Source organism: Eptatretus burgeri, chromosome 14, assembly GCF_056783735.1.
Source record: "Eptatretus burgeri isolate ZD-2024b chromosome 14, Ebu_testis_v1, whole genome shotgun sequence".
NCBI lineage: Eukaryota > Metazoa > Chordata > Myxini > Myxiniformes > Myxinidae > Eptatretus > Eptatretus burgeri.
The window spans coordinates 60099758-60124557 of NC_140974.1; the positions used below are offsets into that span (position 1 = coordinate 60099758).

The window sequence follows — 24800 nt, forward strand, 5'->3', positions numbered from 1 at the left end:
GATTAAAGGGAAAAATTTGGACATCATTAACTTTGAAACTGCTTAATGAGAAATATTGAAACTTGGCATATGTCATGAACTCCCCATGGGGTATATAGGGTGATAATGATGATGTTATCGGTGAAGTTGTATTCCAGCCATGGTTGGCTGAATTGAAATCTTCATCTGAAACCTCATATATCTGATCTACGACCAGGTGTGAGTGAAGAATTTAATGTGTGATGTTTATAACCCATGCCAAGAAACTATGTGATACAACAGGGTGCATGGATGATACAGTTATATGGGCCATAATAGCAGTGGCCCATAATAATAGTGTGCTCATTTTGTTCAGAATAAACGCGCGAGGTGAGACTATGCACTCTATGAGTGTCATTATAGTTTATTTGTAATTTTACAGTTGTAGAGTAACTATGTGTGGCAAGATGCCTTCCACCCCTCGTCCGTTCCTTCCAAACCGTGTACACATCATCATCATCAGTCCTTTTGTTCAGTATACTGAACATTTTCATTTCACATTGCCTGCTATATGATGACCTAGGGAGCCCTCTATTGTTAATGTTCATGTTACAGAACAATATACTGGAGGGGGAAGGGCAGGGTTGGGGGTGGGGGGTTGTGGTTGCGGTGGTGTTGGTGTTGGTATTTTATGACCCACCTTTACTAAAAGGGGCATCTTGCCCCGCATTACTCCTCAAGTCATACTTTCATCCAAAGCTCCACTTACTTATCACTGAAATTCCATGTGCTGGTTCTGCAATATTATGTCAGGGTTTTAGTTTCAAAACCCCTTCCTTCCCCATCACACCACATATCCTCCTTCCTCGGTGACCTGTTTTGCATAGGAGAGGCACAGCAAATTGATGAAACCTGCACTGGGGCGGCTGGAGAGAGTGCAGAGCCTGGAATCCTTATGCAGTGAAGAGGAAGAGCGGCAGGAGTCCAGGAGAGTTGCAGTGACGGATTACTATTCCACGTTTGAGGCAGGCTTTTGTAGTAAACATACAACACCCACCTCCTTTACCCATCCTCACAATGAACTCCTTCTTCATGAAACAACTATAACCAACTTTAGATTTGCCAACCATTTTTGCCTCCACCACCGAAGGTGGACGGAGGTTATGTTTTCACCACTGTTTGCCTGTCTGTTTGTCTGTGAGCAGGATATGTCAAAAAGTTATGGACGGATTGGAACAAAATTTGGTGGATAGGTTTAGGTGTGTGACCAGAAAGAATTGGTTCGATTTTGGTGAAGATCCGGGAACTGGATACCGTAACTTTTTGAGTCATTCTTCACCATGGGAGATGGGACCAAAAAAAGATATCTCACAATATCTCAAAAAAATTTGTGGACTGGTTATGCCAAAATTTGGTGGATCAGTTGGTTAGTCGAGACCAAGCCGATTCGATTTTGGTTATGGTACGGATGCAGAACCGGAGTATCAGTGGGATACAAAACATAAACTGTTCACCCTGATAGAGGTGTGCGCTCTATCGAGTACCATTGTCGTTCTGCTTGTAATCCGGTTGTCTCATCTTTGGTTAAAATCTCCGAGGATGTAATCAAGTTAACGGCACACAGTTCCTGCACTGCACATGAAGAGCGGGTCAATGTGTGTGGGTCGATTCTTCCAAAACATCTTCACTGCTGGACTGATCGCCTGTAAGCTTGAGCATTTAGTGCTTTTTTGGGGATATATTACCTCTCGATTACCATGAGAGTAGAGTTTTACTTGGCCACTCCTTCGGTCAGGCAAGAGCGGCTGCACCACAAAGGTGGTCACTCAGTGTCCTTCATGGTTTATTTTATTTTACTCGTGTGCCTCCAATGTGGTTATTGCGAAGCATAAAATTAAAAGCAAGTCCTCCTCCCACAGGCATGCTGCACGAAGCATGCACGGACGTATGTGCACGAGCTCGCAAGCCTCGCAGAATACTTGCTGCATGATTGCGACAAGCTAATCATCCGTAACGACTTTCAGCCCGACCGTGAGTCTCTAATGTTCACAAGGGGTTTGGGGCAGTTATTAACCACCTTGTCCCTGCTGCTTTCTCAAAAATATTTACACTGTAAAGGAGTGAAGGAGAGAGCAACAAAAAGGAGAGTGCGGACGGTTCGGGTTGAGAAAGAGACTAGCAGTGGAAAGAGGAAGAAAATTTCAGGGGATAGTGATGGGGTGAGGAGCAAAATGAACTTTAAAATAAAAAAAAACTCAATCAGGGCCATCTATTCGTTGAGGAACCGCAGAGGGTTGGAGGGAAGAATGAAGAAAATCAAAATTAAGAAAAGGAAGATAAGGAAATGAGCGTAAGAAAGAGAAAGGCGTGTCGAGGAGCATAAAGAAGAGTGGGGGGAAAGAATGGATAGATGGGATGATTATAAGAGTAAGGAGAGGAGAGGGAAGGGTTTCCACATTCTGCTAATTTGCATATGTAATTAAATAGATGGCCCCAGATGTCTCTGCTCTGATGCCACCAGCCATTGGGTGTTTCAACTCGTGGCAGCCACAAACTGGGAGGGAATTCATTAGGCCGTTCGTCACCCCTCGGATATAATTAACCATTTACTTTTCCTGCAATGAAGGCACTCATTTGAATTGTAGACATTGTACTTGTGCAGACAATGTGCACTTTTTGAAACACGTCAATGTATTGCAGAACACAGCGTTACTCAGGAAGAGTGTTAAAGATGGCTGACCCACATGCACCCACATGCACGCATGTTAAGATCACATCAAATGCAATTGTGAAAGTGACGAGTGCCATGACTGAATATATCCTGTAAACAGATGAACCAACCCTTGGATGGGAGATTAAGCCGACTGACCCATTGAATGGCAATTCCTTGTGAACATTGATACTCCATGCTGTCTTTTGAAAGGGCTAAGCCAATGTGTACTGGTTCCCCATTCCAAATTCCAAATTCTTATCCTGGTTGAGGCCTGCTTCGCCAGCACCATGCAATGGAGTAGTGACATGTCCATGCTAAATTCTTAGCTATGGAAAAGCGTCATGATGTAGTCATGGGTTTGTGAATGACGTCATCACCATCAACATCGTAATTCTTATTATTATCTTCGCCAGAGGAGAGGGCATTGCATTTGGGTCTGTTTGTCTGTCTGTCTGGTTATTTGTTTGTTTGTCCACACACAAATTGAGGGTTTTTCTCTGCAACTGCTTGTCCGATTGAGACAAAATTTTCACCTCTGGAGCGACTCCTATTGTAGAATGATGGCAACGATGACGCCATAAGTCATGTGGTGTGGCAGCCATGTTGGAAAAAAGAAAAAAATTTGGACCTCCTGTATTTATGAAACTGCACAATTTAAAAATTGAAACTTGGCACATGGCAAGTACTTCTCATGGGGAACAACTGTGATTTCTTTAATGTCACAGGTGCCTTCGTTATGACGTCACAATTGCAGACATATAACGCTGAATCCGATCAGTGGTTTGGCAGCCATGTTGGATTTACCCGAAAACTCTAAAAATCTTCTTTTCCAGAACGGCTGGACATATCAAGGGGAAACTTCACACAAATGTTCAACAAGCCTTGGGGATACCAGGGTATTCACGAATAATTGATGTCACATGGTCTGTCAGCCATGTAGGATTGAGTGAAAAATCTTTTAAAATTCTTTCTCTTGAATTGCTTCAATCAAGATGAAACTTCACAATTATGATGTATTCGTGACGGGGAATATATGTTTTAAATTTCAACCTCATCAGGTTCATGGTCTGGCAGGCAGAATTATTTTTTTTGATCTGCGTACTTTTTAAATTTTTTTTTTGATCTGGGTACTTTTTAATTTTTTTTTTTTCTTCTTGAACAACATTGACTTGGCTGTGCCTGGATGGGTTTGAGGGAACATGAGTAGCATCTGAAACCCAAATCCTATCTCGGTTTTTCCTGATGACTTCATCTTTGCTTTTCGCTTGTTCGGGTTCCTTCTGATGACTCCAATGCAGGACTGTACCTATTTGGTCTTCCATTTGATTTGAATTTAATTCATTTTAATCTCATTCTGAATTAAATTGAATAATAATAAACGTCATGGGTCAGGGTATGCTTGGTGTTGGCTTAATGGTGAGAGTGGTGGGCTTGGGATCCTAGGAGCCTGAGTTCAAATCCTGCTTAGCTGTTGAATTAATACCAGGTGGGGTTGATTCAGCCTGCCATCCTTCTGAGGTTGGCAAAAGGAGTACCAGCTTGCTGGTATCTTGTGTTGAAGTGGTGTCCTATCTAGAATTGTGCCCAATAGCCCAGGAGACTGCTAAGGCAGCACCAACACTCTGCACAGAGTATGGTCCCATTGGATGGATGGATGGATGGGTCAGGGTCAAGTGTCTGATCAAAGTAGGGTTGCATAAAAGCAGGACATCTTGTTACTTGGTCATCATTGCCAGCAGTTATGAAGTGACAGTTCTAGTTATATATGTTATTAATTTCACAACACACCAGTACACAAACAACACACAAAACAAGGGTTTGCAATCTCTGATTGCTCTTTTGCTTGTAATATCTTACATCATTCTCATAATGAACAGAGTTTCACAAACACAATAATCCAGGAAGTAATCAAATCAGAATCAGAGGCACTCCTTGTACATCAATGCCTGACCTTGTGCCTCATGATCTCATCGCACTTCAAAAAGGAAAAGTTAATTTCACTTGTAGGGCAGCTTTTACACCAAGCGAAGCCACCCAGGATTATGGTGTTATGAAAAACCATGTATCACATAATGTTTCTCAACTACCCGGTGGTCTGAATAATAATAATAATAATGTGCTCCTGTCCTTGTGCGTCCCACAGTGCAGACAAAGGCAGAAAAGAATACCACCTCATTGCTTCAACAACAGAGTGCAACTCATGGCTTGGACACATCAGACAAAAAGGTCTCATCCGATACAGGAGGCAGGTGAGAATGGAGTTCTTAATACTAAGAGCAAGGTAGGTGTTGCATCATTGAGTGCACATGATATTTCCCAAATTTGTATTGAATATTGTTTTACTTACCTTACACTAATGTTGCTGTTCTTTTTCACTATTAATGTCTAGTGTCTCTATCTATCTTTGTCTTCTTGTCTATTCAACCCCTTGAGAGCGGAGTTGTGCCATGGACATTAGACATCATTTGTGAACCAATCTCCGAGGCCTTCTGAATTACTTTTTTAATCCGGACATCCAGGCATCTGAACAGGGCTGGGCAGTGAGATACCTACAACTAATCTTTTGGACATGGGTTTGACTCGTCAGAAGCACATTGGAGTGGCTGGAGGTGTGGAAGACTGGGTGCTCCTTCAAGCTTTTGGTCCACCAACAAGGTGCTGGAAAATGGATCTGACCAATGGAGAAGAAGCGAGTGTTTGTGCTGGAACAGTATAAGAAGGCTAGAACAGGTGTACTGTAGGAGGCATTTTGTTGGAGTGTATGTTTTTTTGCGTACCTTGTCGAGGCTCGTATGAGAGCCAACACACAATGCACAGCAAGGAGGGCATGAGACAAGAGGTGTGAGAGTGGGAAGGACAAAACAGTGGGGAATAGAGACATTAGGAGATCTGTGGAAGGGAGAGGGATGGGATGGGGAACATGGGGTAGACAAGATGGACATTACAGGGACTTTCAGGAAGGAAAGCAGGGAATTTAAAGGAGGTGGGTTTGGGGTGGATTAACGGGGGTAGAAATGATCGAGGATTTGGATGGGGGACGATAAGAGGTGGTCGTGAACAGCTGTTTTGAAGGCCTAGAGGGAAGAATGGGATTGAACAGAGTGAGGGAGTTTATTCCAAAGGCGGGAAAAAAGGAATGAAAGAGTGAAGGTGAGCAGTGATTCGTGATTTTGGTAGTTTTACCAGAAGGGGGTTGTTGGCGGACCTTCAGCGCCCTGCAGAAATATGGTTGGGACAAATCGCAGATAGAGCGGGGGGGGGTAAGACCAGAGAGGAGACGGTAGAAGACAGAAAGACCACTGACCTGCCTGCGGTGAGAAAGTGAGGCGCCCAAAGATTCAGCCTCATCGCGGGAGATGCCAATGATCCGAAATGTCTTGGTTTCCACAGCAAGAAGCCGAGAAAGGTGGGAGGCAGGAGCACCAGCTCAGAGGGGAGAGTAGTACTCCATCAGGCTGCAGACGAAAGCTTTGTATGTGGGATGGGCAGCTGGATGAACGTTGCATTGGTTGTAATGTTGGACATGCCTTCATTGTGAAAGTCTGCTGCTTGAGAGCAATTCCTTAATCCCTAAGTTTTGCTCAGGTTGTGTTTTGCGCCGGGCCTGTGCTAGTTTGAATTTGCTGTGTATACTGTGCACACTCTTGTGTGACCACCTGTTGGGTGTTGGAATGCCACTGTGCAAGCACCCTTGACAGACCTCTCTCATTTATAGTTCCTGCAGGTGTACATTGTGTCTCGTGGCTGTTATGGTCCCTAGTTCCCGAAGGGCTCGGTGGTCCACCGTTTTTGTTGTCCTTCCAGGCACACTTTTCTGTACTCCCTGCAAACTTTGAGACAAATTTCCAAACTCATACTCTTCCTCATTTGCACACAGAATCCCTCTTTACATTGGTAGACATTGAAGCTCCTGATGGTGCTTTGAATGAAATTCACTGGAGCAAACTGGCACGAATTGTGTAACCATTTTCTTCTCTGTGTTTGTTTGAGTGTAATTGTGTTAGTCGATGTTTTGTGATTATATGTGGAATTTAAATAATGTGCAGCAGCTAAACATTAACATTGTCTATTCCTGAATTGCAAATATTCATTCAATCCCTGCCCACTGTAAGATGCCTTGCTGTGTAGATGATGTGTGTAAGCGATGCGAGCATCATCCGTCTACATATTTCCTCTTTGCTTAGAACTTGATACACTTCATGCTATCTGGATTTGGATTCCCATCTGGTTACTTGCGTTATTGTGCAATTGGAATTTGAATGCCTCATTAATGTATATTCCATTCTTACCGGCCTGCCGAGAATGTCACACTGAATTTTCTTTTTAATAAATATTCATTGCCTGAGTTTATAGATTTATTTGAACAATATAGCCACAATTTATATCCTTTGTAAAACTGGCGAGACCCTTGTTCTGTTAACTCAAGTGGGTCCCACATGTAAAGGCTCATCACCATAGCTGTTTAAAGCATCATCAGCGTATTCAGGATGTGGAGGTTATAAGGAAGCAGAAGCACTTGGCATGTCCTTCTGACTATTCCCAACGAGCCCTGGTCCATTGAACCTTTTGGCAGTAGTTTAACACTTTCCAGGATTGTAGCAGTAGTTCTGATTCCATGTGCATAAAGGCATCACGGTATGTTTTTGGGTATGTTCATGTTCATCACGGTAAAACATCATCACTGTTCTTTATACCGTTAAATTTATGCATTGTAGTCTGTCAACCTATTCAACTGTGGTTGAAACGTTACACATTTTTAAACAAGGTACCAAGACTGTAATCATATGACACTTGACGTAGGCGTCATATTGTGCACAGCATGTGCCTCGCAATCCATTCTGGTTTTTAATCTCATCAAAAGTGTCATTTATTGATGCTCTTGTGAAAAGTTTGAATTGTGCGTTATTAATTTCATTTTCTATTTTTCGCCTCTGTGGAAAACCTGCGTGCAGTGTTTGGCCAGGCCTACCTCTTGAAAACCACTGGAACCCATCCAAGCCTTCCTCTGAGATGACGCCATCTGTTGTGACGACTAAGATGACACAGCCTCACCTATGCATCATCACCACTCGAGATCGGTCCTATCAGGTGCACATAACAATCTTTACGGGGGAGCATTCGATTGAGCATTTTGTGTCATGACATGTTGCAGTTTCTGGAGAGACAGTAAATAACAGAAGAAGAAGAAAGAGTTAAGGACATATCCAGCATGATCATGGAGATTCCAGAGAATTCACAATTCACGAAATTTTCCAAACCCTGACAGTGAGATTTGTACTGTCATCACTGCAGTTGCCTCATGGAATGCAGATCCCATACTATGGCTAGAGATTGTCATATTATAGTTCAGGTTTCTCCATGGGCACTTGTGGTCATCACCAAACACGAGACCGACTTGATTGAATGTTTTGCAGTAATGAAGGCTAAAATATTGAAAATCCGTTCGATATATGAAGGGTGTTCAAAGGTTTTCAGAACCAGGTACTCTCAGTAGTTCAAGAAATGCCAACATCATTTTTATTTTGCAACACATAAGTATATATTGTTACGAATTCGCGCCTGCCGGCGTGCGATCCGCCGCGTAACTCCAATCGCAACCGCGTCGCCCAACGGACGGACAATTCAGTCGTGACCCTCCTGGAACTACCGCCAGGAACCAGTCACGGGTGGGGGTTTAACCTCACCACAGCCCAGACCACATTCTACCCCCGCGAAACAGGGTGAATCGCCGAATGTCGATATACCTAAGTACCCGCGCGGGTAACCTACCGAGGGGCTGCACCGCACCGCAGGTCGGCCTGGGACACAAACCGCTTAAGCGGTCCCTTCCGTACTATAATGATAACCGAGCAGTGTTATCACCGACCTCGACGGATCCGATTCTCTTTACCAGGCGTTCAAAACCCACTACTCATTCAACGATGCAAGATGGCTTTTCAAAAGGGAAATAGGACACGACGAACGGGGTACATTGCACACAAGGACATTTATTCACTATACAGCACAACACCAGCAAGGGCAGTCATGCAATATACAAGCAACAAATAGAATGCAAAAGCAATACGACCGACTATAATTATTATTTACAAGCACAGTCACTTACACACGTTTTAACCTAGGGCACACGGCGCCACAGCATGCATACCAAAACAAAAGAAAACGCCCCTCACAGGCAAGGGGGTAGACGGGGTCCGTAGACCTTTATGGTCGTGGGCCGTGGATGACCGAAAAGGCCCGCAAGACCGTGCAGGTTACCTGCCCCCTGTTTAGTGGTCGTCAAGTCCCTCTCCCATGACCGTCAGCGTGGTCGCGCCTGGTTCCGGGCCTCCTACTCGGCCGGCGAACCCTCTCCGGCACCCCTCGTCCGGATGCGCAGGTCCACCACACAGCCGGCTCTGCTGCGCCTTCCGACCATGTCTCCACCATCTGGCCGCTCACAGGGCCACGAGCGCAGGAACCAAAAGAGAAGAGAGAAGAGGCGAGCCTCGAGCATGAACCAAGAAGAAGCGTAATGGATCACAGGGCGAGAGCATGAACCAAGAAGAGAGGCAGAGCGAAGCCCCAAGGGGGGACCAGCGCCACGAGACCAAGAACGAGAGCCCGCGAGCCTCGTGCGCGTCCGCCCTTTATAACGTGAGGCTCCGCCCTTTGCCCCACCCCACTTCTGGCTCCACCTCCCTTCGAGAAGCTTCCCGAAAAGGGGCGTTCCTCACTCCCGACCGCCTCACGCCGTGCATCCACCAATCGGGAGCGAGCTGCCCCACCCCTTTCCTTCACAACAAGCGCGGGGGATTCAGGCGGAAGAAAAATCCATGCATTCATCGAGGCACTTCCTTGTTGTTTCCCTCCTTGCGTTCTCGACGGTTTCCAATGCGGAAACCGTCGTAGCGTGGTCCGTGGAGGATGGCGTTCGTAAGCGGGCGTAGTGGCGAAGATGGCGGTGGTTGTTGTGGTGGCGATTGCAGCATGGTTGGCATTGTGGCGTAGTTGGTGGTGGCGGTTGTTTGTGTGAAGGTTTGTTGCGTGCTTGGCGTTGTGATGTACTTGGTGGCGGTTGTTGTTTGCGTGGTTCAAAATAACGATAGATAAAGCAAAGCGGCTATCTCAAAGAGTCGCAGCCTGGTGAACACGAACAAAGTCCTCTAAACAATGGTGGGGAAACCTATCTGCAGATAAACTTACCGGGATAACTGGTCTAAGGAACCTTTATGATGTATTGCAAATTTCCACAGCCGTAACAATATCATGAACTATATAACTAGGTAGAAGTGATGAGTTTTGGACCTGAGGTCTTCTTCATCGCAACAGAGGCTGTTTTGGTTTGAAGAAGTACTCATGCCAGAAACGTCGCTTGTCCTCTTTCTCACTGCGGTTAGCACACCTATGTCAACATTTGTTTGAGATGGTTCATTGTCTGCCAATGCCATTATTTTTCTGCCAATGCAGACAGACTCTTTTCCTCATCAAGACGAGTTTTCCATTATCAATTCAATTAATTTATTCGGATGAGTTAGGCTAATCATTGTTCTCCCCTCTCACTTCAATAAATCTGTTGTTTTCATCTTATTTTACAATTCATCAGCTGTATATTTTATAGGGAGAGGGATATAGTTAGGGAGAGAGGGATATAGTATGTAGAAATCAAAGCAAGATTTATTTAATTAAATCTAAACTCTCTGTTTGTGTCATGTAGAACTTGCAACAGGAATTCGAAATATTATTGGCATTTTCCGGAATAAAATGACCATGCCGGCTTCCCGTGGTTCAAAGCAATGCAGTGTATATTTCTTTTGTTTTTCAGATTAAATAAATCTTGCTTGAAGTTCAAGTTGAGGTCCACAAAGCAAATTGTATGATGTGTGATCCACCGACTAATGTCAAAAATTTTGAAACAAAGAAATTGCTTTGCAAGATCTCTATGGAGCTGAAACACTTCCTGCTATTCAATGTGCAAAAAACCCACCAATTTTTTATGTGAAATGACACAAAACATTGCAAAGGTGCAGTGGGATTATAATGCTGTTACTCGTCATGACATTTTGGTGACAGGAGTACATCGAGGAGTTGGAACATACGCGTGAGGGCTGTGCACAAGAGGTGAGAGCACTGCTGGAGGATGGGGATCACTGGGCCACGCAATGGAGCGACCGAGCCCGACTTATAAAAAACCTGCATAACCGAGAGCCAGCGGGCCCCTTTTCCCATCCACATACCACCCAAGACCATCCTCATAGCACCCAAGAACCATGAGGAGACCAGGTAGAGATCCGCAGCGATTAGAGCATGAAATATTCCTCACTTGTGAGTTGCTCAGGGCTGTGAAAGGAGTAATTAATTGCTTGCCAAATACCTAGATCCTGTCAAATCGCTAACTGCAGTATAATGCTTGCTGTTTTTATTTGTTTTCCTATTGTTTAATATGCAGGCGCAACGCTACAGTTCTTATTAGATAAAATAGTTCATAATTTCTTGGGCAGGTGTGTTCCTTCTAATTTGTACGGAACACTGTATTTTAATTAACAATTGCAAAATAAATTGATAATGTTATGCAGTTGTTGTTTTTAGCTATAAATAATGGCTTAAAGTGGAGTTCATCCGGTGGTTGTGGGCATATCTTTATTTTGTAAGCAAACATGGTGGAAATTGTGCCCCACCTCCTTCCATATGCTCCATACATGCCTTTCCTCGTCCATACCCTCACTCGTACACTTCCCAAACGACCATACCCTCCTTTCTCTCCCTGCTATCATTCTCCATTCTCTTCCTTTTCTCAATTTAGCATCCACAGTGTGCTATATAATAATAGATGGCCTGCTGAGGAAATGACACTGCACTTTTAATGTTGTTCCATTGCGTATTAAACAATCTAAACAGGATGCCCTCGCATGCAGCTGCATGTTGTACTCAAATGTTGCTCTAAAAATATGGCCACATATGCGATGCCGTTTCCTATCGCCATTGGGGAGCTGCTACGGAAGCAAGTGGAGCCTCATTCATTCACCACTTTCCACGACGGTGCCAGCCTTGGTTTGCGATCAGTTGAACACGAACTTTAAGTAAAGGTGAACTTATTTTGGATACTGAAGCATGATTTTAATCTCCCCCTGTACTGCATTTAGGCTTCATTTTGCACAGCCTTTCACAAGCTTACCATGAATATGGCTCAATAATAAATCTGATATTAAACGTCCCGTTGGGATAAAAAAAATATTCAAAAATTTATTCCAGTTCTGCAATGTGAATAACATCTATTATTATATGCACATTGTTGTGTATTTGTCAGTGCAAGCTCATGGAAGTCAGGTTGGTGGTCTTACACTATTTTACAGTCTCGCTTCTGATCTTGCCCTTCTCATCTCTCCGCCAAACCCCTGCTCTCCCCCAGATCACACGACCAAATGAGGGCCGGCGAGGAGGAGTGATGTAAGCGACATATTTTAATGATATGATGATGATAGGCTCGGATGATAGGGGAAGGGTTAAAATAGTGCTATATGGCATTAACTCCAAAATGGCCGTCGTGGCCCTTACATCTCTCCTCCTCGCGGCGCCTCAAATATCCTTATGTTGTTACCTTTCACAAGTCCAAGCTTAACATTCCATTCATTTCTTCTCACTCTTTTGTGGAATGGTCCTCCCATGTCAGTTGTCTCATGCTCTTCTCTTCAGGCCTTGAAGTCTGCTGCTTCTGTACTACCACTTAATGGTCTTTCCAATTTTACCTCCATTCTTTACTGCACATTTGTTTGAGACTGTCACTTATTGGTCCCCTTCCGATGAAACCGGAAGGGACTGCAGGTTTGCTCTCCGTATATCCGTCCATCAGTCCGTCTGTCCGTTCGTCCATCCCACTTGTTGGTTTTCAGACTTTTTTCCCCCCATACCCTTTAACATATTCAAGTGAAACTTGGTACATGGCTTTTCTATGATTAGTTACAGAACAAGTTCGAGTTTCAGGATGTTTCATCAAATTTTCACAGTTATGCCCTTTTTAGACTGAAAAAATATGACATACTAGTAGAAAAGCCCATATAAAATGACGGTTTGGAATTATTTTATTCGAAATATTTAAGGAGACTGGAAGATATGTTTCAATTCGAAGCAAGAAAAAACGTTATTTTAAAACTCGACACGTACAACTGTGACCCTATTTACTTTATCTTCTGGGACATTTAATTTCGACGGAACAGCCTCGTGAGCAAACCAAACTCGAAAGCCTCGACCTTGAGTCAAATGTGGCTTTTATCTTCTTTATTTATTTTCCATCCTACAGACATAACAACACTCGTTTTACTCTGCGTGCATTACACATAATGTGCAGCTAATTTCACCGCCTTGCGCCTTGTATTTATTATTTAAAAAAACGCTTCTGTACACCGCCCATGAGGCCCAGTCTACAATTCCAATAGACGTAATTACTCTTTCATGAAAAATGTTTTTCAAGTTTTTCTTTTTTTACCTGAAAAATAGACCGTAGTGAACACAAAGTCATGTTAAAAGATTGGCCTTTGAAACCCTTCTCAAATCATCCTTATGAAGAGGGACAGACAAATACACATACACACAAAGTGTTTCCTTTAGGGAGATTATCCATGAGTCAGTGTTCAGCTGTCCTGACTCCACCACACTGCTTACACCCATTGGTTGGACAGCTGTCCTGACTCCACCTAATAAAATCATGTGCTGCTATTGCATGAAGCAGCACAGATCAGCAGGACTCAGGCCTTAGGCCTGGGTGTTAGTCCATGGCCCAGTGAAATTGGAATGATTCAAGGTATATCACCACGATGTGTTACACATGCACATAAGCCGTACGCATGTTTTGTCTTCATATATCGGGTTATTTTTAAATTGAAATCAGCAAAGCCGAGAAATGAACTAAACACAGTCGGCTGGAGAGTTTCTTATTTTTCATTTTGGTTCCAGTATCAGCTCGAGTTTGCGTGAAAGTAAACTAATTTTTTATCTCCAGTTTGCTATCCCAGTCGTCTTTATTGGTTTCTAGTTTTCAAAATATATCAGTAAATGAAAATTGGTTTTCCTGTTATTTTTGCTGAAGAGACAAACACAGTGGTTAGAGGGCTTCTTCTTTTTCATTTTCGTTCCTGTTTCGGCTCGAGCGTGCGTTTAACGCAAACAAATTTTTATCTCCTGAACATTCATTGGGACCAGTAGGGGGACACGTATTGCAAAGCCATTCTCGCTCTTGTTCACCTGCACCTCCTCTCCTCTTGCTGTGGTGCACGTGTATCTGCTCGGCCCCCACTCGTTATTTGTTGTCCCTTTACCTTCTATTGCTCTGCTCTTCAATCTGCCTCCACACCTGTGTTGAATCCTGTTATGTTAATCTATATTGTTATCAAAGGAGTGATTTATTAGTACTGTATATGTCCAAAACTGAAAATGGTGAGAAACAGGAAGTTGGGACCATATTGGTGTTACATATACATGCAGTATATACAGGGTGTATCAAAAAGAGTGATGCAACTTTAAATGTTTATTTACAAAGAAACAGAAACTTCAGGAACTTGAACCAAACATTTCCTGAAAGTTTACGACATGGTATTTTCTATCATTGATTGCTATTGCAGAAAGTCACTGCTCGAGTTAGTGAAAGCCTAAGGTCTGAAATTGGCATTTACGCAAAATCCTTGCAATTGACGTTCTCGATGTGTGCCCTCCATGGTTCAGATTGGCATTGATCCTGACTCCAAAGTTCTGTCCAACTTTCTTGTAGGTCTCATGTGGCACTGCCTGGAGGTAGTCTGACACCTTCTGCTTCAGATCATCCAGTGTGATAGGGTGGTTGGTGTAGACAGTGTCCTTGGTAGCCCCCCAGAACCAGTAGTCCAGAGGGTTCAAGTCTGGGCTATGTGGTGCCCAGTCATGAGCAGTACCCAGGGCAATGAGGCAGTTTCTGAAGAGCTGCCGCAGGAAAGTGATGGTGTCACAAGCTGTATTGAGGGGGGGGGGGGTGCACCATCCTGCATAAACCAGGTCATGCTGAGCTGCTTTGGGGTAACCTTTTGGACTAGATCATTATGGAACTTCTGGAGCATGACCCAGTAGTGCTCACCGTTGATTGTCACCTGCTGTTGTCATTCTCAAACCAGTAAGGCCCCAGCATTCCCCATCAGGCATTGAAGGTGCAAATGGATGTGACCTTAGGCCCTTTCAGGTACCTCTCAGTGATCTATTAAGGTGGTTTTGCCCCCCAGAAGTTGCTGTGGCTGTTGATGGCACCGTTCAAGTGGAAATTGGCTTCATCACTGAACCAGATTATGTTGATCCAGTTTAGGTACCACTCCATCCTGTCACTGAGCCAATTGCATACATCAAGTCTCCTTCTCATGTCATCTTGACTTAGTTTATGCCAAATAGAGATGATGTGTGGGGAAAGCTTCAGTTCCTTAGTGAGGATATGTCAGACTGATGTTGGTTTGATGCCTAGCTCCCGAGAGCACCGGCTGTGGGACTTCTTGGGACTATTCCACTGCAGAATCCTGCACAGCGTCGATGTTGGCTTGGCTCTTGGTTACTGATGCTGGCCTGCCACTGTTGTCCTTGCTCTGATTGTGCACTGTACCCTTGTGCTCAAAATGGTTCACAATACGTTGAATGGCTCAATTTGTGGGTCCATCACGTGTACTGAGGTCGTATTCCCAGCAGAACCTCCGGCAGGTGTGTACATATGATTGTCTCATACCACAGAGCCACCACTTTTGTCTTCTGCTTCACTGTCAATGGCATAGTTAATCTACGGAGCTTGAGATCCCAGGGAACAAATACCACAATAACAACACCAAACCCTGAAAAGGAAAACGGTATTGGTCAAAAAACAAAGAAATGGAAGGAAGTCAAAGTTATATCAATTTCTTTGAAACACCCTATTTTTTAATAGAAATATACATATGTATATAAATATATATATTTGTACATGTGTATATGTAATATATTTGTGTAACAGAGACAAACAGAAGAGTACCTTTTCTCAACCAAAAAAGAGCAGCCATAATTCGATCTGAGATGTAGTCGGTGGCAAGGCAACTGTTTTTTCCTGTGTGGACATCAGTATACGAACACATGCAGAGTGTGTTTCACCACCTGATATCACAATGTGACCATTGCGTAATTCTTTCTGGCCGATGCTGAGTTTCACTGAGCGCTATCACATCATAACGGTAGTTTTTCAATGTGCCCATCAGATGTTCAGGTGCGAGATCATAATTAAGTGTTGTCACATTCCAGCTTCTGAAGCTAAAGGTTCTCATGCTTCGTTCTTCACGCATCTTCAACTGCACCACCGTCCAATGTAGGCTTGAAGTGTGAGGTGTCATTACAACGCAAATAATTAAAAGCATGATCACCTTCATCCCCAGTAGCTTCAAACCCAGTTGGTGTGCTCGGGGGCTCCACGTTCTCTGTGTTATAATTCATTTGGAGGTTTTGGTGAATGATTTCCACTAGTGTGTCAGCACGCTTCCACCAGTGTAGTGAATTGGCCATTAGCAAAGCTAGGTTGCCTTCCACCCTTTTGTGGATGTTGTTTTTAATTCCACAAGGATTTGTCACAATCAAGGGAATCCTGATGGGGGACCTCAGTTATAACCGGAGTACCCGGCTGGCTGGAGAGGTAGAGGTAGCCAATCTCCTCACTGCAGGTTATGACGGTTTGGAATAAGCAAACCATCTTAACAAGCCTCTGCACTGCAAGTAAAAGTTGTTTCAAAATTAATCCAAACCTACAGGAAAATTATAATATGAAAAACAAATTTGCACACAATAAATTGCATCTTCACGCATATGCAGTGCAGATAGTGCAACCTTTATAACTGAGATCTTCCCTGATAGATGGATTGGAAGTAGTCGGGGCAGGCAGTCCTAGCCTCCACGGTCTCTTGATGTGACACCTTTAGACTTCTTCTTGTGGGGGTATCTAATGGAATGTTTTCCAAACCTCTGTTGCTGACATTGAAACACTTTGTGCAACGATAACCAATTGCATCAGCCGTGTGATGAGGGATATGTTGGCCAACACGTGGATTGAAGTGGATTATTGCTTGGATGTGCTACGTGCCACTGAAGATGCACAAGTCGAGGTGTACTGCAGAACACAAGAAACTTTATGAACTATTTGACAAAATGCAAGAAACACTGCATTGTATCTCTTTTGTCTTCATTGTAATACAATTTTAAAACTGGAACAAGACTTTATGGACAGCCTGTACTTCATTCCTAAGCCTAAAATTATCTTCATATAATCCATGGTAAGTTTACCCAATCAAATGTTTTGAATAAATAAGTCGTCAAACTCATTTTACTCTCTTCTTTCTTTTAAGCACCAGGTGCTTACAACTCAAGACATTCTTTGTTGAACCTCCCATTTTTGAGCTCTTACAACTAGCGCAAGAATAAAAGGCATCCTTTTTTTTCTTTTCTATTTTTCTATCGTGGTATTTTTGCCACGGGCTTCTGCTGGTTTATTTTTGAAAGGCATTTGTGGCTATCTACAAATATATATGCAAAGCCACACCACTCTACCCTCCTTTATTCCCTCACATGAATTATTTTATTTTGTTCCCACATTAACGAAAGGTCATCGAGGATCTGGTACATCATATGTATATTACATGTAGGGCAAGAACTGAGACGTCGGTGTACTTTTACATGGATTACAGACATTTGGAGGCAATGGACAAACTAACACAACATCCCAACATTTCAAGCTATGTGCTCAGATGGAAATGCCAAAAGACTATTCCACTCTTCATTTTCTAAATCCTTTTCTTTTCAGCTGTTGAGATGTAGTTTTCCCTCCTTTTTATTGAGAATGGAAGCATCCTTGCTGCCCTATACACAGTGTTTCAAAAGTCTTGGTACTCATTGGATTGTGTCTCTATTGAATGTTATTAATTGTAATTATTATATCTTTTTCAGGTTGTGTTCTACAAAGTTGGGGAATTGTCTCCACCAAATTTTAATAGTCTAGAGTAAATATGTCATACACTGCACAACAATAAAGTAAAATGGTAGAATGGTACCATGAGCCAAGTCTGTGATTAAGACTCATCAGCTTTATCACAAACATTTCAAAATGAGAGACACACACCCAGCAAGAACTGTATTGTGCACAACGTCGAGAAGTTCCAGAAAGGAGGCTCTGGTCACAAATATTCATTCAGAAGAGAACATTGAGGCAGTGACACAATCTGGCACTCAAAAGTCCAAATATATCCTCTCACCGGCACTCATAAGAGCTTGGTCTTTCGCACACAACTGTCTTTCTGATCCTGAGGCAGAAACTTTATCCATACAAGCTGCAGATCAAACACTCTCACTCACCGACACTGACAAGACAGAGAAGTTTGGCGTCAGGGTAATCTCCTTCAAGATAGTCTCCCCATTCCCAGACCTCAACCCGCTGGACTTCTTTCTGTGAGGCTATGTAAAGGACGGTGTTTCCAAAGACAACCCTTGTAACATCGAGCAGCTTAAGATAGCTATTGAGGAGTGTGTAAGATCCACCTGACATGAAAGAGGGTGACACAAAGCTTCACTGTCAGAGTGAGCGCTTGCCTGGCACGCCGTGGAGGTCACTTCGGATATGTCCATTCTATCATTCACGCCATTCTATAATTGTAAATCAGAGTGGCAAATAAATCTCAAAAGTTTCTACTTTATGATGAGTAATTGTAATTTGGAATTTTGTCTCCCTTTTTCAAAAAAATTAGAGCATTGAAATAGTAGCAAGACTTTTGAAACACTCTGGTATAAGACTATGCTGATGTAAATGGTTTATGGTGGGGTAATGGAAAGTTGTGGAGTGTTTGAGCCAGAGGTGCAAAGTTTCTTTTTTTTTTTTCCTCTTCTCCTTTCATTATCTCAGAGGAGTGAGGTAGAAATCAGAATGGTAAAGCCACATACAAACTTCACTGACTTGTGCAGTCAATATTTGTTTATTTCTTTGTTTCTCCCGAAATTTGATGTGATGCTAATTATTGGTGTTGTTGAACAAGATTCTCTCCCAATCCAGCTGAGCCTCGAATTAGCACCAACCCTGTTGTTCTTATTAAAATGGACAAAAGAATGGTAATTTCGTGTTTAGCCCACAGACAACTGCAGAATCACGGTCTAATTATTTGAGCCCAGAAGCAAAATCTTCCAAATAACAATTTTACCCGTTTTATGACGAATAGACGGAGAAAAGCGAGGCAGCCAAAACCCACAAAAGAGTGAGGAATATTTATATCATATGCAATTATGCTCTACTGTTTATGTAAATAAATCACCACATGCCCTTTTTATTGCGAATGTGTAATTGCATTTCTGACACCCCTGTTGCACTGATTCTGTTGCGTTTATTCTACTTTGATTGTTTCCCAAGGATTCCCACGAAAGGATCAGAAATGACATCTTGATGTTTATTTTCTCTTTCTTTGATTCATTATAATGAAAGAACTGAGTTGCCCCAACTTTAGGGTTACAATGACATAAACGACCGTTTTTATAATTTATGACTATTTTCACATTAGATGAACGATGAGATTGTTTCAAGACGAATATGGAATATATCCTGGCGACGATCATGTCACATTTTGTATGCAAGGGTCAAGGCTCATGGAGGAGCTAAACATCGAAGGGCAGCAGGTTTAAGACTATCAAAGGGTATTGGAGAGGGGGGAATGAGAGGGCTCAATATACACAAGGAGAATTAATTTGCGAAATTCCCACCCAGCCCCTGTGCACTTATAATGAATGTCCATGGGACAAGCTGAGACTCGCACTCGGTATCCTCAACAACACAAAAAGTTTGAGTAAAGGTAGTGGTCTCGTATACAGGTTATTAACAACATCCACATTTTGACAATAGCTGCACTATGTGAGGTGCATTAAGCAGCGTGGGTGTGTGATAGGCACCAGCTATTGGTCAGGAGCGTTGCAACAATTGCTGGTGTGGCTCAGAGTTTTATGGTCACCATTCCAATTAAGAGGTGTTGCTTTCATGAATGTGTATATTTACAGTAGCATGCAAAAGTTTGATCTGTTCAAACAATATTCATATTTTTGGCTAAATTCATCAAATTATAAATGATAACAGTCATATATGTTTAGTATTGTAATTAACAGCAATTATAAATGCACATGAAACAAACTGCTTCAGTAAATAACAAGAACTGTGTCATTTTATCATATCAGTCAATATTTTGTGTATCTGCCTTTTGCCTTCTTGAGTGTCGTCACACATTTACCCATGCTTCCTGTAAATGGCTGAAGCACTCTTAAATGAATAATGGGTCAAATATCCTGCAGCACCTTCCACAGTTCTGTAAAGGATAGTTGGGTTCCTCTTATTCTTCTCTGTTTCCAGGTAATTCCATATGCTTCGATGCGATTCATGCCAGAACCCTGAGGTGGCCATACTAACACTTAGCGCATACTAGCTGTAACATTGTTCTCCAAATTCTGTTTTACAGTAGTGAAAGTGTGTTTTGGATCATTAACTTGTTGGAAAATGAATTCTCTTCTGAATAAACGATTTCCATGTGGAACTATTTGGTGCTGCAGTATCTGCTTGTACTTTTCTTGTGTGAGCGTTCCATTGATTTTAACAAGCTTTCAACACCAAAAGTAGAGATACAACCCAAGACATCACAGATCCTCCCCATTTTTATACGCCCGATATATATATATATATATCTTCTTCTTCTTCTTTCGGCTGCTCCCTTTAAGGGTCGCCACAGCGGATCATCCTTATGATCCGCATAGTGATTTGGCACATGTTTTACGCCGGATGCCCTTCCTGACGCAACCCTGGTTGCCTCTTATGACACAGGGATAATGCCCGATATATATATATATATATATATATATATATATATATATATATATATATATATATATATATATATATATATATATATATATATATATATACCAGGGCGTAACCGGGCGTAGTGGCGTGCACCTGTAATCCGGCTACTCGGAGGCTTGGGTTGGAGGATCGCTGGAGGACAGGAGCTCTGCGTTTGGCCGCACTATGAGAGGGTGTAGGGCAGCCCGGAATCATGGCAAAACCCAATCCTTATCCCTGTGTCGTAAGAGGCGACCAGGGTTGCGCCATGAAGGGTATCTGGCGTAAAACCTATGCCAAATCAGTATGATGATCCGCTGTGGCGACCCCTAATGGGAGCAGCCGAAAGACGTACAACATATATATATATATATATATATATATATATATATATATATATATATATATATATATATATATATATATATATATATATATATATATATATATATATATATATATATATATATATATATATATATATATATCGGGGCGTATTATGTGATACCGGTTGTCCGTCCGTCTGTCTGTCTGTCTGTCCGTCTGTCCGTTCCTGTCCGCACTCTAACTCCCAAAGTTTTCAACTTTAAGTTTCATATTTGGTACATAGGTACAGACTGTGGAGACGGTGTGTCGCGACATACGTTCGTCGTCTAAAGTGGTTTCCATGGCAACTAGGATGCTGTTTTCCATGTAGTAGCACAATTCTGTATATAAGTTCTTGTTCGGGTGTATATTGTGCTCACTTGAGCTCTTGTTAACAATAGGCTGCAAACATTATGTGTCATGACATTCTCCAAGTCTTCGGCGTACGAACTGGCATCTGTTCGATCCAAAAAGTTCAAACTTTGATTCATCAGACAAGTACCTGATTCATTGTTCAGCCATTCATTCTTGGTGTTACTGTGGAAATTTCAGTCTTTTCACCTTATTCTGTGGTCTCATCAGTGGTTTCTTTGCTGCAACTCTGGCATGGAGATCTGCTGTGATCAGCCTTCTGCGCACAGTGCTGGATCAGATGTTAATGTTCAGACTTGCTGTCATTTCATTTGACAGCTGCTGACTTCTTTTTCTTCAATCACATAAGCTGAGCAACCTCAAGTACTTGTCTAGCCTTGGGGAGGTTATTCTGGGTCTTCCTAGCCTTTTCTTGTCTTGTACTGACCCAGTTTCCTTCAGGCGTTACAAAAGCACCCCACCACCATGGTCGCAGATCTTCAGCATTTCTGTTATTTTCTTCATAGTGTGCCCTTCTTCTCGCAAAGTTTTGATATTCACACGCTGTTCTGTTGAAAGTTGCTACTTTGGCACCATTCTGAACCCACTCGGGGACTTTCAAGCAAGGAAACAAGATTGTCTTGTCTTCATTTTATTGTTTTTTTTTTGTGGTTTTTAGATGTTTTATTGTGGTTTCTTGTAATTCAAATCAATGTAACTGGTGCTGATTACTTCATTACTTCAATAATTTATTATTATTTACTGTACAAAAATCCACAAACTGTCTCCTCCATATTTTATTTGTGGTAAGTGGATATCACTTGCACATGATAATATAAAATGGTTAGCAAAAATTAAACTTTTTAAATGTCAGAAGTTATTTTATATAATTAAAGGAAACTGTGATATTAAATTAACTTTCACAGAAATTTGAATTACGATCAACCTATATTTCACTCTTCTAACTTCTCACAAATGTTTCAAGGGGAAGAGCACAACAATAGTGAAAATAACCCAGTCTTTTGCACACTACTACACATGTGTATTCAAGATTAACTGTCTGTCATTGTTTATTATTTACCTGGTTCAGGTATTTCAAAGAATCATTCAAACCAATGATTTATGCACTTCTTTTTCACCATGAGTACCCCAGTTTTGTGACATCACCTGTATCAACATTGCAGTGCCGTTAACCTTCACATTTCTTTCATCACCGTTGCATTCAGAGCAAACATTCAGCAGATTTTCAGTGTCTCGTTTCAAAATGGCACCATTTTCTGCAAGGAAATGTAACAACTGACCGAGAGAAAGGGTAAATTCGCACTTTTTGCCTTGCCTGCTTTTCATTGTCGGGATTAATGCAACACCGTTTTGGCATGCTACTCACAAAAGCTGACAGGTGTGGACACCAAATGGTAATACGAATTCATTCACCCCAGAGTATAGCTTGGCCAAAGAATGGCGAATGAGTGTGACATTCATGCTGCGTTGTAATCTTGTGATGCTACATTACTGTATGGACGCCTGCAATAATTGGTGTATTACAGTTATTATTCGAGACAAGTCAGACTTATAACCGAACTGCAATCTGTGTGTTCAGTGTTGCTGTGGTTATATTATTATGCAGTAGTTATGATAGTTGGTATTATAGAATTTGCTCAGAATTGACATGTTGCGATTGATCGATGGATGCATTGCCCCGATCGACTACCAAATATGTTTGTGAAGGGTTTTTTATTGAAAAAGAATCCTCCAGGCTTTTGTCCACTGTAATTTAATTAATATTGACAAAAACTTGCTGAACACTGCATGACACATGGGAAAATGACCCATTTTATGATTGCGTGTTATCTAAAGCAAAGGAGGGTTTATAATTATTGCAATACTTTGAAGATAAATAAGTGTTGTTGCTTCAAACAGACATTGTTTTTCAGGTGAGAATGTTGCTGGTAGCATGTTGTGTGGAGCTCCAGCATCATACAGAAAGCTAAGATGAAAAGTATATCAACTGTCTGTAGTACTCCCCCCGCCATCCTCCTCCTCACCGATTCACCCCCGAACCCTCCCTCCCTCTTCCCCTACCTACTATAATTTATTGAATCCTCCCAGTGCCTTCTTATTTCTCACCAGAATCACCGACCTCAATTTCACTCAAACCCAAGTTGAATGCATTGACACGCAAACACAACGGCTTCCCTCTTTCAAGGTTATATGCGTGGGCACAAAAGCTTCATAAGGCCTCAGATTTGCCAGAATCTGAATGCAAGCATACTCGCAAGTCTCCACATACTTGCAACTCACTGCCCTTATCATGAAAGGCAGAGGGGTGCGCTTTCCAAGCTTGTTCGAATGCCATCTCCGGAGTGGCGCCACCGGTCACGGGGTCTGGCTCTGCTCTCGTCCATATATCCATAACCACAGACAGGTGGAAATGCCAGCATCCCTGCTGCGGAAGAGAGTCATAAAACTTCTAATGTCAGCTACCGTGGCCTGCTCACAAGTCAAGCGTGCCAAAGGTGATGTCCACACTTTGCAGTCATTTACACCGAGCCTTCTCATCAGCCCTGTTGAACAAGGCGGTCTTGGTTTCCACTGTTGTACTTTGCCTTATGCCTTTTTAAGGTACAAACGATATCCTTGGCATTGTTTTAATTGCTATGGTTGTGTAGTGCATCCCTCTTTCGGTCATTCTTATTGGCTGCGTTGATGTCTCATTTTAATGGTGGAGACTACTCCGTTTGATTCACCCCTTAAATGTTTAACCCATTCATTCTTTAATGCATATGCAAGCATTTGAATAATATTCCTAATCTATATAATACACTTGTTTGTCTGTGTGTATGTGTGTGTGTGTGTCTGAATGTTTGTCTGTAACATCCCCTTTCACCCATTGGTTGGACAGATAGCCTGACTCCACCCACAATTTCTCCTTGGAAAAAAATTCATACGCCTCCCACTCTGGAAAGTCAGACATCTACGGAGCTTTCAAAGTCATGATCACCATGCCGTCCCTATAAGTTTTCCCTTCATTGTAAAACCACCAAAGCAACAGTTGAATGGATTTTTGAGCCAAAAGGCATCACGGGCCTTGTGAAAATGAACCTCTGCAATTGACGCAGCGGTTTGTTAACTTGTACACTGCCCAATAACAATGTGGTATTCTTTCAAGCAGGGCTTCAACCCATGTCATCATAAGAGGTCTTTGTCCAAGTTCATTATATATTTTTTAACGATGCGTATACATATCTGCAGAAGGAAGAAGATCATTGGTTTCAGGTTCTTTATTGTCACATATCTTTTCTGCATACTGTATCTTGTGGGATTGAGTTGGGCAGATGACCATTACTGGTGGGAAGGGGGTTTGAAGGCTTGGAGTGGAGAGGGGATTGACACTTTAGGGTTGGGAGGGGGAGAATTTGGGGTTGGGGGGAGAGCAAAGATGGGACAGAGTTGGGAGGGGAGGTTGAGGGCTTTGGTGAAGTGGTGGGGGAGGTGGGATTAAGGATGTTTTTGGTGGGGTGGTTGAGAAGTTGTGGTGGAGAGGGAGTTCAAGGTTTAGAG

General features: G+C 42.4%; 1 protein-coding gene across 11 annotated transcripts in view; it reads left to right on the forward strand.

Moving 5' to 3' along the window:
* Window positions 1-20201, forward strand: part of CCDC180 (coiled-coil domain containing 180) — a 119836-nt gene extending 99635 nt beyond the window's left edge. For 4 of the 11 annotated variants that reach the window (XM_085855105.1, XM_085855108.1, XM_085855107.1 and 1 more), the window contains 5 exons: window positions 846-983; window positions 1878-1989; window positions 4815-4920; window positions 7624-7759; window positions 10721-11770. In XM_085855105.1, the coding sequence (XP_085711231.1) occupies window positions 846-983; window positions 1878-1989; window positions 4815-4920; window positions 7624-7759; window positions 10721-10921 (693 nt within the window). In that variant the 3' untranslated portion in view covers window positions 10922-11770. Of the gene's footprint in view, window positions 1-845; window positions 984-1877; window positions 1990-4814; window positions 4921-7623; window positions 7760-10720; window positions 11772-19055 lie in introns of those variants that run through there. The other 7 variants (XM_085855111.1, XM_085855116.1, XM_085855115.1 and 4 more) reach the window with 5 other exon arrangements.
* The last annotated feature ends 4599 nt before the right edge of the window (window positions 20202-24800 follow it).